Raw genomic sequence first — 16,114 nt, forward strand, 5'->3', positions numbered from 1 at the left:
CTAGCAGGTCACCAAGATTAATTTCCATGGAGCGAAAGAGGTCGCTTGCATTTACACAGCATATGATGAAAGATGTGGGGAGAAAGGGGGTGGGAAGTGGAGAGGAAAGGGGGTAATCTGTTCGTGCCAGAATGTAAGCTGTCATGGTGACATCTAATCTTCGGATACAGTATCTCCCTGTGGGACGTAATTCTGCCCTAAACTGGTGGGATATGAAAGGGAGGGATGCTGGAAAAAAGAAACCGTGGAGAAGGGGCCTGGTCCTTGGAGAGCTAACTGAGGAAGGGAGAAGTGGAGGTCAGAAACTGTATCTGCATAATGTAATCCTGTAAATCTTTTTACCAGTTTCGCGAGATGCGATCTCACGCAGACAGCCACATCCTTTGGTAGGCGTCATGAATCTGCATAAGATCACTGAATCTTTCTAAAGCAACTCGCTGAATATCTTGAAGAGGCCGTCTTAACGAAACCGCCAACAGTGTTATGTAAATGTCTCTTCACCATTACCGCAGAAACCTGCCGGGTCAGACGAAGACAAAACCAATCCGCGTTGAGGAAGAGGGTCTGATAATGGGTATTTCATGTCTCGGTTCGGGGAAGAGTCAGATGGTTCACAAAAGTATTTGAAGGCGAAGCTGGACATTGACACAGCTAAACCGGGAGATGGGTTTGTGTTGTAAGCATTATAAAGTTTTACCTAAGTTTGTCGTTGGAAGGTGGGTGAAAATTTGTACCTTCTCAGTAGAACAAAATTGTAGTTATATATGTTAATCTACGAAACGGACGTGAACGGTTGAATAATATTAAAATGACCGTATCTACATTCAGGTCTCTCTCTCTCTCTCTCTCTCTCTCTCTCTCTCTCTCTCTCTCTCTCTCTCTCTCTCTCTCTCTCTCTCTCTCTCTCTCTATACATAATGCAAAGTTCAGTGGATCCATCCCTAGATAATCATTCGTGTACCTTGGTATTAATCTGTTTTAAAAGTATAACCGTACAATATTTGCAGTACTATGTAGTCACATTCTTAGAGCTCCTCAGTAACTGACCTTTACGGCCTGTGGCAGAGGTCGAGTCAGAGCCATCGACCTTTTTGCTAGAGTCTGTTACAAGGATCAGATGAGCTGGACAAGATAGTGAAGACTTCCCTTAACGGAACTTGAGTTGCTTGTAGCGTAAGACGATGTTTATTAAGATGAGGGTGGGACGGTTCTGTCAGTCTTGTTTGTGGCGCCGTGGTATTTGAGAGTTTATTGACCGAAAACAGTCTCCTTGTTCAGTGTCAACGGAACTTGCACGTCCTTGTTTTTCTGAACGTTCATTTTCGCACGGACTATGTCAAGCATTCAAGTGACAGTTAACCTCCTTCAATGAGGTTCTTAATCTGCTCATTTTTGAAAAGAGAGGATTGCCTGTTTATTAAGAATTGTAATTTTACTATCTTAATGTGTTTCTTGACTGGAGTAAAGTCATTTTATTTGATTTTTACGATTGTGGCTTGATCTTAACCTTACCTCGAAATAGCAGTGAGTTAGGATTAACAACAAATTTTCGTTACTGATATATATATATATATATATATATATATATATATATATATATATATATATATATATATATATATATATATATATAATATATATATATATATTATATATATATATTATATAAATATATTATATATATATATATATATATATATATATATATATATATATATATATATATATAGTGCGGTAAATGCTAAATAGGTAATTATTTTTTATTTTATGCTTTAACTTGACTCAACAGTTTTACTCGAGTTAGTTAAGGGATCCTCACGTCAATGATGAAACCTGTTTTTCTTCACTTTCACTGCTATTTTGGTCTGGATATTATATTTCCGGTTCTATAGAACCTTCGTCACGCTGTGGTTCATGGAAGTGGAAAATATACAGTTTGTTACCGGTTTTAATGTTAGAATTGTCTCGTTGACAAAGAAATGAGATTTGTTGCATTTGATTTTTGTCGTAGTAAAAGTAATTTATTGTTTATATTCAGTTTTGGATTTGTGTGCTTTTGGAAGATAAACATCCCTTCTTCGTAGGTATTACATTCAGTTTAATTTTTAATGTAATCCAAATTGTGACAAGTGTCACGTGCCTCGTTAAAAATAGGCTCACCATTGGAGTTTGGTCACGAATCTAGTTATGTCCAGATATACTCTGTTAATCGTCATAACTGGCAGTTGATGCTTTTGCCTGTGACCATAATAACCAGTATATATTTATAGCACCAGCTTTGATGCTTATATTATGAAGGGGTATTTATGATTAAGACCAGAGCAAGCAAGTCAAATTTGTCAAGTCAGACATATTTTGTCAAGGAATTTGTTGCCATATTAAGTTCGCCGATATGTCATTTTTGTTTGCATGCACTGAAGTGTTGGTGCGATAAGAAATCGGTGTACTTTAGCTTAGCTGTTATTTTTGTGTGGTAGCACTTATTTAAGAGGTTGCCAATTGTATATTTTATGTTTTGGACATTTATTGGTTATATTAGTATTGTCTTACGTGCATAGACTTCACATATCGAGTATTGAATGCTATATTCTATCAGTACAAGTCAACATAGGACCTTCCACTTCTAATTTACACATTTCCCGGTCTCACCGACGAATAATGGCACCGACGGTGCTTCGAGGATCTGCAGTCATTTTAGTAACGAATAATGGCAGGAAAGAGAGAGCCAAAGAAGGCAACCGGGAAATGTGGGACATTCGTAGTTTTAATCGGCCTGATTTGATTCTGAATGGATATAACTCTTAACTTTATTGTGACTGGTCAAATGGAGGGTGTCCTTTCGTCCCTAAATAAATATAACAAAAGAAATCCAGGGTTTTTCTTTGAAGACCACTGATCTCAAATCAGCAAAAGCTTAGTCTTACATTACTGATCTCAAATCAGCAAAAGCTTAGTCTTATATTGTTTATTTGAAACTAGGGCCTTCAACGTTCTCGAAGATTTGGCAGCCCAAGTTGGCTGTGATCAAATCTCGCGATCAAATAGGTTCAGTATAGTTGTTATGGAAATCTAATTCTACAAATCTAATTTCCCCTTGTGTCTTTTGCTTTAGAAATGTGTTCGGTGAGTGAGCAGCTTCCACAAACTACTACCGTTAACGAACTTGGGCAGTACGCTAGACGAATAGTATATCATAAGCTTGAGTATAGTACAGCACAGTGCTTTCGTTGTCAAACTTCAAGTTTTCTTGCAATAGTGAGGTAAATTATATTTTTAGGTTTCGTTTTCATGGAATGAAACTGATGAACATGGTAAAGTAATGGGTGATTTTTAAGGGCATGAGAACAATGATAATCAGAACGGCGGTAACAGCAGCTGTCACTGGTTAAAGGTTGAAGTTTGCGGTTGTCACTAGTTCGATAGAGAGGTTTGCACTGTCCGGCGCCATTATATTTTATTATTTATCGAAATGCGGTATGGCATGGCTCGATCTAATTGATTATCGATCAGACTGTGCTGATTTTCCCCACGTTTATTGTGGTCTCGTCCGGATCTGCTCCGTGCTGTGAAATATAGTTGCTATAACTAGGGCATAGCATGGTCGTGAAGATGTCTGCTAACGAACAGTCACACGCACATTTTATACGTAGTGTGTTTATGAAAGTTACGATGTTAGCACAAGTGTTAGGCCATAAATTGCATCACATGACTATTTTACTTCATTATATAACTTTTTGTCGGGTGGCCTTGTTCCTGAATGGTATTTGATTATGTAATTTTAGAAATTAAGATGATACAGAGTAAACACCGCTTTCTCTGGTACACAGCTAGGGCACCTGATTCTTGTGTACTTGATGAACTTACTTTGACAGTAATGGCTGAATATCCTTGCATATACTGTACTATCCCATGATACGAAAAAGTTCGTTACCAGTCTGTTTAATTAAATGACTCTGTTTAATTATCTCGAGTATGGCTCGTGCTTTGACAGGAACTGTTTCAGGAAAATGTCTTGATATTAGTCAGTGAGCATAATTTTAGTCATTAGGGATACTCCAGCAATGAATCGACACAGTTGGTAATTGAAGGAGTATTTGGCATAAATTAAAATTACTGCGTTGAAAGTCCCACTTACTGGAGGTGGTGGGAATGATCATGATTATTCTCAGTCCTAGCGATTTTCTGAGATTAGGAATTTTATAAATTCAAATTGACTTTTTACCCTAACCTACATTCACCGTCACAGAACGAAAGATTAAGACGCATTTAACATATTTGAAATCGTTTCAAAGATTGTTAGGTATATATAATATAGTTTATTATATACTTCCTGGAAGTATAGTGTAATAGTGAGGTTAATTTTCTATTTTTGTCCGAGATGCTACACGGTACTTCCTATTTATAGTAATCTTCCTTGGTGTGGGATGCTAGATCTGGAGGAATGTCAACTGTGGAGTACCAAGAGAGATTGTATGGGTCATTTCATTTCTCCGATTCTAGATGAACTCTGACTATTGAATAATTCTTTTGTTACGTAAATCCCTTTGTGTTTCGTTATGTAAATCCCTTTGTGTGTTTTATTGCCATTTTTCTCAGTTAATTTTTTAAAGTTATTCTGAAGTTTTTTTTTTTTTCGTTGCTTTCATTTCTGTTCTTACTTTTTTGGCAGATCTCCCTATAGTGATTTAAAAAAATTTTCCTGCTCTTCCTTTATAAAAGGCTGATGTCTTGATCGAGATTCAGTTTGTGGTTTGTATATATATTACACCACTTGTGGTTTATGATGGAAAAGGGTTACCCTGTCGAGACCTCGTTTCTGTGATGGCATAATGGTTCTCTCATTGTGTTAGATATTCTTTCCCATTCTACATCCACGGCTGCAACCAGTCAATTGAATGGTTGCTAGAGACTGTTATTACAGATTATATGAACAAAGGACGTTCATTTAATGTAATTTAACGAAAATGAGCTCTTGGAAACGATAATTACTTAGCTAAGTAAGTGGACGGAACTTATTACAGATTATATGAACAAAGGACGTTCATTTAATGTAATTTAACGAAAATGAGCTCTTGGAAACGATAATTACTTCGCTAAGTAAGTGGACGGAACTTGTTATTACAGATGTTATTACAGATTATATGAACAAAGGACGTTCATTTAATGTAATTTAACGAAAATGAGCTCTTGGAAACGATAATTACTTCGCTAAGTAAGTGGACGGAACTAGTTATCGCCAAGGCCTGGGCATTTGTTATAATATTAAGAGAATACAATATTAACGAGGTATTTGTCAAGGAAACGCTTTTTTCAGTGACCGTTATACTGCTCTTAAATATTTAATCACAAGTCACCTTCAAATATTTAGTGAATCCAGTCGAAACCGGTCTCTGCAGGTGCGCAGGTACTATGGACGAAGGGGAATCTGTTCCGTATTCTCATATTCTGTGGGTGTGCTGGCTGGATATTTGGAGCGCGCGTTTGTCTCGTATTCAATTACATTATTATGATTATTATTTCATATTTGAAATAAGCAAGTATTCATACGAAACAAGCCCAAATGGGCCATTTATTTCCAAAGCATCCATCACAGTATAGTACCTATCATCAAAAAAGTAAATGAATAAAATAACTAAGAAAGCATTACTTTATATACCTCTGTCATAAACTGCAGTAATGACCTGTATCAGGCCAGGATTATACTCTATCGACGCCTTCATGGCGATTTAGGCGTTGTCCCCTTCGTTGCCAAATGTACTTCTCTCGAGTTTTTAAAGGCCTACCCTTCCCATTTACCCCTTTTAATCCGTGCTTCTGTCAAGGAGGTTTAACCTCCTTGGCGTTTGTTAATGTCTCCTGGGAGCAGTATACTTCTGGGTGTTCTCTATTGCCTCGACACTCCTTCGAAAATATTTCCATTTTTCCAGGTCTCTGTTTTTCATATAGGCCTCATTGATTCTCTTTTGGACCTTCCTTGTGATTATCTCACGCTACTGGACTTCCCCACTTTTAATTTACTTGTTTTTGTGTCAATTTACTGTGTATGTCTATATATATATATATATATATATATATATATATATATATATATATATATATATATATATATATATATATATATATATATATATATATATGAGAGAGAGAGAGAGAGAGAGAGAGAGAGAGAGAGAGAGAGAGAGAGAGAGAGAGAGAGAGAGAGATCAATTGACATTTGAAAAGGATTGTGTGTGTAGACAGATAAGAGAGCGCAGCATAAATATACATAGGTTACACAAATAAGATTATCGGCAGCTATTTAATTTATCATCTATTCATAATATGGTCCTTCGTTTCTTTCCAGTTAGAGTATTCATAACATTTTTCTATTCATATATCTTCTTTTCTTTGCAGACTTAGTTCCAGCTTTGCCATTTACTCGGAATATTTCATTGTTTTTTTCTTTGTTATTGTATCAGTTTTTATCGTTATAACATACAAGATACCTTTGCATGAATGCCCATACCCGATGAAAAATATCTGTGTTTTATAGTCTTCATAAGGGTTGTCAAAACAAATAGATGATCATATTGATAATGATACACAAGAATGCCAGGACTATTTATGATCGATTTCTCGAGCCTGTGGATGAAGATTTATGCAGGAACGAGGACTTCCTTCCATGTTGTTTGTAAGGCGACAGACTCCTTATTCCTTAATGAGTCAGTGAGTGTTTTGACTGAGCTTCCCTTGTGGAGGCACGGGCTGTTTGACATCTTCATGCCCTGAGGTCAGCTTAACAGGTAAGAGAAGAACTGGCAGAGCTGGAAATTTTTTTGTCACGTTTAAGAATAAACGTGTTGTTTTATTGTTGTTAAATGCTAGAAAATTACGAGGGCCTTTAATAACTGGCAAAAATTGATTAGCAACCAATTATATTTGTGTTGTATAAACTTATGCTGCCTTCATATACCATACAACGTGAGTGGGAATATTTGATGTGGCAGAGCCGGTCACCTCCCATGCCCTGCCCTTTTCGCCATGAAGGAGCCGATGGAGTATTTTTTTATAGTAAAACATAGGCTAACTGACGAGATTTTTCGTTGCTTGTAAAATAGATATGCGATTAATTTAGTTCCTTTATAAGAATCAAACGTTTTTATTTTATTTTATAGTGTTCGAAAATAAGAAAATACCAATACCCGAAGTGTTTAAAAACCACATTATTGAAAGTGATTAAAGTCTATTAGTTTCGAGTACTCGGAAATAGCAGGGGTACAACGCTTTGACTAAATTGATAGGTTGTGAGTCATGACTTAGAACCACCAAACCAAAAAAATGGATTAGCTCAATAATTTTTCATATTTTGCCTACTCATCAGGGTCGTTCTTGACGTCATCAGGGATTTTCCCTTGCCAGTTTTATCATTCATGTGAGCCAACGAGTAATTATCCATCCCTTCTTGAGCAACGATTGGCGTAGTGCCATCGTGAACAACGTGTTATGATTGCTCTGTAACATTCATTATTTCTTATTACGTTGATTGTTGATGGATGCTAGTTATACTTTTAGAATTGACAAATAGTAATCCAGTCTGAAAATATGTTTTATTTCCTTAATATTATTCCACGGATTTGCCAGTGTTAGAGAGAGAGAGAGAGAATTATGATTCAGTATTCTTTCATGGTCATCACTAAATGGTTTCTTTGTCAAAATGGCCACGAAACATGAGCAGTCTCTCTCTCTCTCTCTCTCTCTCCACAGTTGCTTCCTTTGTTCGTGATGTTAGCTTGTGAATCAGATCATAGAAACGTAGAAGCCAGTAATGCGTCTACCCACCTAAATAGCTAGTCTCACTCATGCTTGCTGCATGCGTGCAAATGCTCGGTTGCTAGGTGACATGATAGTCTACTGCTATTAGCCTGGACTGAAATACATTTTCAATCTATAAGGTTCGTACAGTAAGAACTTATAATGGGAATTTTATCGTGTGAAGCGTTGCCTGGAAATCATGTTTCAAATGTCTTTGGTGTTATTCATTTTTCAAATATTTAGTTTTTGTTCATTTTTTTTAGTAGACTGAAAGCTTTCAGTAACACCTTTTTATTGACAAAGGGTTTTGTATTTTTTAAAGTTTTATAGTCTGGAAATTAAGGTGTCTTAATTTTAACCCATTTTCGTGCTTGTATAGATGTTCTTGTTGGGCAAGGTTTTGTTCATTATTTCTAGAAAACTTAGTTTAACTTTAAATTAAAATATTGTACATAATTCTGAAGGCTTTGTGACACCTATGGATAGCAACCATCAGGGAGTAGGTTTAAAATTTTCAGCTGGTGTCAACTGTCATTACCATATTTAATAATAGACTTGTAGTCATTTTTCATAAAGTTTTCTAGAAAGCCATATGTAATTGAAACATGTTTACAGCATATTCCAAGCTCACAGAACTTGCCGACACCTACATTATATAAGTTTTTAGTTTTCAGTCATGCTGAAAATTAGTTGCACAATTTATTTCAAGCCAGACAGGACAGAATTAGTTTTAACTGGATTGTACCTTGTACCATATTTTTGTTTAGTCTTATACTGTCATCCTTTAAAACCAGATAGGATTTTTCTTCTCTCAGTTCGCTGTGATCCACACCAGTTTTATTTAATTTGCGAGTCCATTTCCTCCGGTCAGCCAGCTGCGTTATTGCCGCAAAGTGGCTCTGAAGGGCAGGGTTTCAAGCACCCTTCTTGTCCCGGGTGATTGAGGCTCCTCTGTGCATTTTTTGTGTCTCTTAACCACAGCATTTACTTTGCATGCTATTTGGCATCTTTTATGATTCCGGGGACCGAATAGCGTTAAATGAAGGCTCAACATCCGCGCCAATTGAAGTAAATTGGGACCTCCCCCCCCTCAGTAAGAAGTCTCTCTCCCTTTGACTGTCCCGTGGCCATCTCCCTACCACCATCATTCCTCCTTTCATTTCTGCCTATCGCGCTTCCTTTCGAGATCTTCCTTTATCAGTTATGTCACTTAACACACTTATTCGCAGTTTTTCTTTGTTCCTTAGTTTCCTTAATTCTCTCAATTATGTTTCAGCTGTCTCACCTTTTTCATTATTCCTTTTTCGTAGCTTTCCCGCCTTGTTCGCTTTTGATTTTCAGCTCTCTGCCGTTGCATTTATATCTTCATTTTCCTTCACGTTATTTATCCATCCCTTCATTTCATGTTCAGACCGTCGCTCTTCTTGCTCCCTTTCCATGTCACATCACCCAATATCTTCCCATTCCTCCTTTCAGGTATCCTGCAGTTTCCTCTCACGTCGTTTCACAGTCTCCCCTTTTCTATCAACCCCCCCTCTCAATTTGTCCCCGCCCCCTTCCATCCTAGATAACACGGTAATGTGTCCACTCAAGTTGGATATTAGGGTTAGAGATATTAGGGTTAGCAACTCGACTGTTGCTCCAGCCGTTCCACTTTCTTGAGAGCGAAGCTTTTGCTTTTGACTCCTTGCTTTCAGAATTTGATTCTGTAAAGAGAGGATGGAAATAAGGTAATTAAAGGGAGATGGAGTCAGTTAACTTTATGGGTCACTATCTCGCTCATTTTTCAGCCTTTGTAAAGTTTACAGTTGACTGCATATTAATTTTGATTTTGCAGTATTTTTGCTGCCATCAGTCTCACAGAATAAATTCATTTGGTACAAGGTCACTCATACCTGTGTATTCTTCCAAGAAGTGGATAAATGAACCATTTATGTATTTTTTCCACCGTTGTTTTTAATCTGAAGAGTCAACTCATATTGCTGATTTTTTTTTCTTATGTACAACGAACATGGATCAGGAAATCGCAGTAATACCAAGGTATAAATTCCATTGATTTTTATTCTGTAACATTGTTCTGGGTACCAAGAAGTTCAAGTTGTAACAAAGGCTGCAGCCATATGACATGGACCAAGTATCCGACTCGTAACGCTTGAAAATTGCTGTTGGAATTTTTTGGGAAACCACCTTTCATTGAACTTAAGCCCTTTCCCCTAGTAACCATGGGCCATCTCTCATTATTTAATTGTAAAGAAATCTGACCCCACATGGTATCTGTAGTTCCTGATCACAAATTGAATTAGGCTGAAAATGGGGGACCTTTTGTACTCTTGATTCGATTGAAGTTGAGATGGTGGTGCTGCCACTCAAAAAAAAAAAAAAAAAAAAAAATGCGGGTAGCTGTTATAATTTGTCTAGGTTGAAGCCTTCCTGTTGGCATGTATGTACACTGTATGAAATAAAACTTAGTTTTTGTGTAGATAATGTTTAATTGTATAACTTTTCAAAAGGATTATAATTTGATTTTGGGGTTTTTAATTGAATGTGAACCACTGGTCACTCGACTTATGCCTCGGTCACACATTTACATACAAGGACGTGCATGTCGTAATGGCTGGTTTTGGCGATCATCACCATCATTTGTGCCTGGGGCCGCCGGAAAAAAAATTGTCAACTGATTATGACACCATGGTGTAATACGCATTAACCATAGCAACAACATTGCGCAGTCCGAGGTGAACCTATGTATATCCATAATCATACGCGCAGTATGCTGATGATTAGGCCATGCCCTGTCTGTGGCGGTTGTGACAGGATGGCGTAGTGTGTAAAAGCATGTCGAATTATGACGCTTTGAGTTGTAGTTATATCACATAGCGACATGTTACAGCATCATATACATGGACTCATCACATTAATTCCAGGTGAACTCATCACCGATCATTCCACTCTAGTTGCAGACAGAGCAATATCTACCTGTTCCAACTACATTACCACTCGTATTGTGTGATTTCTTTTGGAAGAACATGGAGAACATGGATTTGCCAGACCTCATACCTGAGAGCCAATATGACCTTAAATTAGTAGAAGGCATTTTGGATTATCACGATGCCAGGTTGCAGTTAAGAATCCTAAGGTGCATGGAGAACGACAATGCAAGAACAAACATAGTAAACCAAGATGTTGCTGGGTCAGTTGCTACTTACAACGGAGAAAGGACACTATGACAACTTGATGCAAGAGTTGGCAACTGAAAATCCAGGACTGTACAGGAATTTTACCAGGATTATGGAGGACCTTTTTGATGAAATTGTGGAACGTGTCACACCCTTCATAAAGAAGACCCCTCACATTTTGGAGGAAACCCATTGAGCCTGGCCAATGTGTTGCAATTACCCTACATTACCTTGCAATAGGAGAATCCTACAAGAGCCTGTCCTTCCAATTCCATGTAGCTCCCAACATGATCAGCATGTTGGCAATTGTATATTTCAGTATTGTTGAAAATAACATTGTTATTAGTGCTTGCAGGAAAAATGATTTAATACAGAATATAAACATTGTTCACAATTTATTATACCCACAATATATACATATGCAATGTACATTCCCTAAGTACTCAAAAACAAAGAAAAAATAGCACCAGATTAATATCTAAATGTGACCATTTACCAAAATATTACTTTAGAAAAATATGCCTTCATTTTTATATATACTTTACCAAAAGAACATATTAAAAAAGAAAATCACCAAACAGAAATACACTAATTTGTACAACTAGGAGGAATCGTCTTTTCCAGCACAACAGTCGAAGTGGCACCTGAAGTAGTTGGTATTAAGGCGTCCAAGAAACTGATACAGGCGGGAGGCTCACATTATGAAGATCAAAAGCAACCACAGGTGACAGTGGCATAGCAGGAATGTGTATCGGTGTAGACGACCCAGCAACAGGGGAATGGCTTGGCCAGGGAGACATGCACTGACCCTGAGCATACATAGCCAGTTGGTGCCCTGTCATCTGCCAAAAAGTCTGTCTGGTGCTTGTGAACAAATCAGACCTGGCTGTCAGTCTCTCTCCTTTCGTGGCCGCCTGCAGTTTCTGCACCAGAAAACTGATCTCCATCTGCAGGTATGGATAGAAGACAGGGTCAGTCTCAGCGCAATCCCTGAAAATCTTTAGGTGGAGGTTCCAGTAAGCCTCTTTTGGGTTAGATTCCATCTCCAAATCGCTTTTTTGGCTGTCTGTGTGTTTTCAATCACCTAAAGAAAATGAGAAAAGAAAATGGGACATTTCATTAGTCATTGTAGAATGCTGATTAATATATTTTAATTTCACACAATGAAAAACTGAAACACACTCACACTGACCAACACTATATTATTAGAAACACCTACATGTATAATAAGAGAAAAGAAAAGGAACTGCAAAATCACACTAAAAAAATTATACATTTTAATGTTAAAAAAAATCAAAATCAACATGTTTGTAAATTTAATTTTTTGTTTTAATTTAAATGAAAAATGATCAAATATTTACATTTTCAAGGACGAAGCCTTCACGTTGCTGATGTACGTGCTTACACCTCTGTTTCCTCTTGGGCCACTGTTCCTCATTGGCTGGGATGACCGTCACCTCGTCCTCATCCCCATCAGCAGACACAGCTACTTTGCCAGGCTCCTCAGGAGGGGCAGTGGCAGCAGCAGCGGACTGTAGGGAAAGAAAAAGGAAAATGGATTATCAATCGTGGGAACAGTATATACAGTATTACTTTGGTTGATCTGTGTATCATTGACCATAATAATATGAAAACAATACAGGGTAGAACAATTTTCTTGCATACCTCTTTCAATCGAAGGGTCTTGGGTGTCTTCTGATGGACAATGTGCTTCCCAAAGAATATAAATTTAGAGAGAATCCACTTCTCCCTTTCTATCAGGCCCCCCTCTGCTGCCTGGCTGCTTTTTACTTTCGTCAGCTGGCTTTACCTGGTGCGAATCGACCTCAACCAGGTACTTGGCTGAGGTCCTGTCAAAGGTGGGTCAAGGGACTTTGCCTTCTCAGCAAGGAGCTGCATCGTCTCGGCCACTTCCTTGAATTCAGTGAGCCCCCATCATACAAAAAGGGGTACTCTTGCAACCATTCCCCCAACATCCTTTCTTGCTTGTCTGTCAGGAGGACACATGGACTCTTCTTCCCCCTCTTCTGCAATCCTGACCCCTTGTCGCCCTTCTCTGCATCCATCATAGATGTGTTGTCTTCATCGTCACCTTCATCCTTGGACATGACTTCAGCCTCCTCCCCAAGTTTGATGATCAGCATGGGGTTCATTCTTAATCACCCGTTAATTCAGATGAGCTTTCTTCGATGGCTTGGTAAAGGGCCTGCTGACTGGGATCACAGTCAAAAGCAGCAGAAGCAGAGGACAAAGAACTCTGGCAATGATGCAGAAGAGGAAGGAGAAGACTTCTCATCCTGATGAGGGCGTCCTTATAGGTCACAATCTTAATCTTCTGCATTATCTGCATGGCTTGGAGGCTCATGAATACAGGGGTGCATGGCATCCAGATGAAGATGATGAAAAAAGGTACAGCAAGGAGAGAAACAGGACCGTGGATGCTGACTTTTATGCTTGGTAATGCTTGCATTCAGCATTGCCACATCACAACCCACGCTGGCTACTGCCACATAAGCATGGCGATTAATGGCACACTACGTAATGGATGGCGCATGTTGCAATTGCAAGTTACGATTGGGCAATCTAATTACGACAAATGGTGACGCCATTGCATCAGTGTTACGTAGTGCGCAATGACATGATGACAAATGACACGGCCGGACCACGTATGTTTTAAATGGTTGAAAACATGTGCCATCACTTGGTGCTGTGGGTAATGATTCACGGCGATTTGCTCATAATTACAGTGTAATATCTTCGTAATTAGTAAAATTTTGGCAGTTACGACAAGCGCGTCCTTGAATCAGAAACATGCACCACTAGTCACTCGACTTGAGCAGATCTTGCAGTACTAAAAGGAGTATTCAGGAAGATTTTCTCAAGGCTACTACAGGATTACTATACACAAGTCTTACTTTATCGTGAGGGTTGAGGTTTGGTCACAGCTGACACTTAAGCTGCCACAACCACGAGTTTGTTGTTGGCCTAGTTTTAAATCAGTAGTACAAAAATTTAAGGGTAGTTTGAGGGGCTTGTAGTTTCTCAAGGCATACAATGTGCTAACAAGTAAGTTTATTTTATGTATTTGTTAAGTTTATTTTATGTATTTGTTAATTTATACTTCACAGGTGTTGGCTTGGTGATGAGGAAGATGGGTAATACAGCTACCCCCACAGTGGAAATTACTCAGGAAGATGACACTTACAGCATGAAGACTGTCACCACATTTAAGACAACAGAGATAAAGTTCAAGCTGGGGGAGGAATTTGAGGAAACCACTGCTGATGGCAGAGTTGTGAAGGTAAGTTGTTCCTACACAATATACAAAACATCAGTCATTTACAATAGTCAGTTATGTAGGCTCACCCAAATAACTGACTACTGTAAACGACCTCAAGTTTGTATAGTTAGGAAAAATACAAATTACTTAAAAAATGTCATTTTTACCACCAAATTTTGTAGGCATTTTATGTTGTACATTAATTGCAAACAATCTGGCGAATTATTAACGTATCTTATAAGTGATTTGTAGTACTGTAGATGAATGCTGCTGAGCTGTTCCTGTCCCACTAAAAATATATTGTATGCTTCTGGGCTAACCATAAAATTTTGCTTAGGTTGAAGACCTCTTTATTTCATGACAAAATGTTTAAAAGATAGAAGGAAAGGACTAAACTAGATCTTGAAACTTTTTTTTTTTTAATAATGATTATGATAAGGGCTTATTGTCATTTCTGCATGTTTTGCTCTTTATCACCATTCTCTTGAATGCTACTAAAGGGGACTGTGGTCTTGCTTCTCTGTTGAGGTTTGGTTTGTCCAGATGACTACTAAAGTAAAACATCAATTAATTGAATGGGAGTGACTAGATAATTAAATAAAATTGGAATGTAGAATAGTTAGTCAGAAAAGCAGTAGATATGCAGTAGTAGAGCAAAGTTCCAAAGGAATGCACAGGAAATCGAAATATAATGGATAGAATACTACTTGAGACTCCATGGGCGTTCAGTCAGTTTGTACATGGGAGGCTTGCAGTGAGCCCTCAACTCATATCCAACACCATGAAGGGGAAAAGGAGTCATAAAGTTTAATTTCTGTAGAGTGACAGTAGAGACTGGCATTAAGATGTCCCATATGTGCACTACTTGATAACCCTGCATTTTCACACAATATATTTTGTTCAATATTGAATGTATTAAATGCAAACAAGTTAGTCAGCCTGGCCTGGCAAAGAATTAAAAACCACAACTTGCAACTTATTTGCAACAATTACTTTTGTACATTGTAACATAGTTAATTTGGGTCCAGGAAGGCACAATAGATATTAATTTTAAATAGCTTTTGATTAGCTTTACTTTCTCTCTTCCAGTCTACAATTACCCTGGATGGAAACAAAATGACACACAATCAAGTTGGAGACAAGGAGAAGAAAGAAAAGGATTCCATTCTGACCAGAGAGTTCACAGACACAGAAATGATAATGGTAAGTTGGCTAATCTCGTTTATATTTTAGCTTAAACTACTGTGATCATGTTATATATATATATACAGCTGTATTGTAAATCTTTCCTAACCACAGATATGAAAGAGGAGTTTGATTGTGTTTATACTTGTCATGTGAAATTATAGCAGAGTCCACCCAGCTTTGCAGCTAAGCCCTGCCCACTGCATGCCAGTGATTGGCCAGCTCTCAAAGGGAGAATGATGTCGCACTAGTTAACAGTCCAAATGATTATCAGTATGGATTTGACTCCGTTCGGTCATGTTGAATTTTGTGCATGAATCATGTCACCACAGATTTGAGTTCCCGGAGCTGTGAGGTATGCAACTGAAATCTCCGATAAGATATATTAAGTTATGTATCATAATGATCTTGGATCATTTTTTCTGCATTTTTTTTTTTATCATGCGCAGCCTAAACACACAAGCATCTTTTTTTTTTTTTTTTAAATTGGTGTTGGCCTACATAAGCTATCCCTCATAGACCACAATAATTGAAATAAAGCATTGATTTATGCAGCCAGTTTTGATATTAGGGTATTAATTAAATCATAATCCTGCATGTCAAATGTTAATATCATAGAGATTAGGCCTACACGTCAATTCCTTATATTTTGAGGCAATGACAGGGCATAGGCCTACAGGTA

At 37.8% G+C, this 16,114-nt stretch overlaps 1 protein-coding gene and 1 long non-coding RNA gene across 2 annotated transcripts in view; one reads left to right on the plus strand and one right to left on the minus strand.

The window, feature by feature from the left end:
* Positions 1–16,114, plus strand: part of fabp (fatty acid binding protein) — a 33,523-nt gene that overhangs the window by 14,911 nt on the left and 2,498 nt on the right. Inside the window, exons 2-3 of the mRNA XM_067118369.1 lie at positions 14,096–14,268; positions 15,337–15,450. Of these exons, the coding sequence (XP_066974470.1) occupies positions 14,096–14,268; positions 15,337–15,450 (287 nt within the window). The remainder of the gene's footprint in view (positions 1–14,095; positions 14,269–15,336; positions 15,451–16,114) is intronic.
* On the minus strand, positions 11,346–14,100 carry LOC136847083 (uncharacterized). Its single transcript, XR_010855607.1, has 3 exons — positions 12,633–14,100; positions 12,329–12,499; positions 11,346–12,051 (listed from the first exon to the last, which is right to left on the minus strand). It is a non-coding gene; the product is annotated as an uncharacterized lncRNA (long non-coding RNA).

The sequence above is a fragment of the Macrobrachium rosenbergii genome, chromosome 16, assembly GCF_040412425.1.
Source record: "Macrobrachium rosenbergii isolate ZJJX-2024 chromosome 16, ASM4041242v1, whole genome shotgun sequence".
NCBI classification, from domain to species: Eukaryota; Metazoa; Arthropoda; class Malacostraca; order Decapoda; family Palaemonidae; genus Macrobrachium; species Macrobrachium rosenbergii.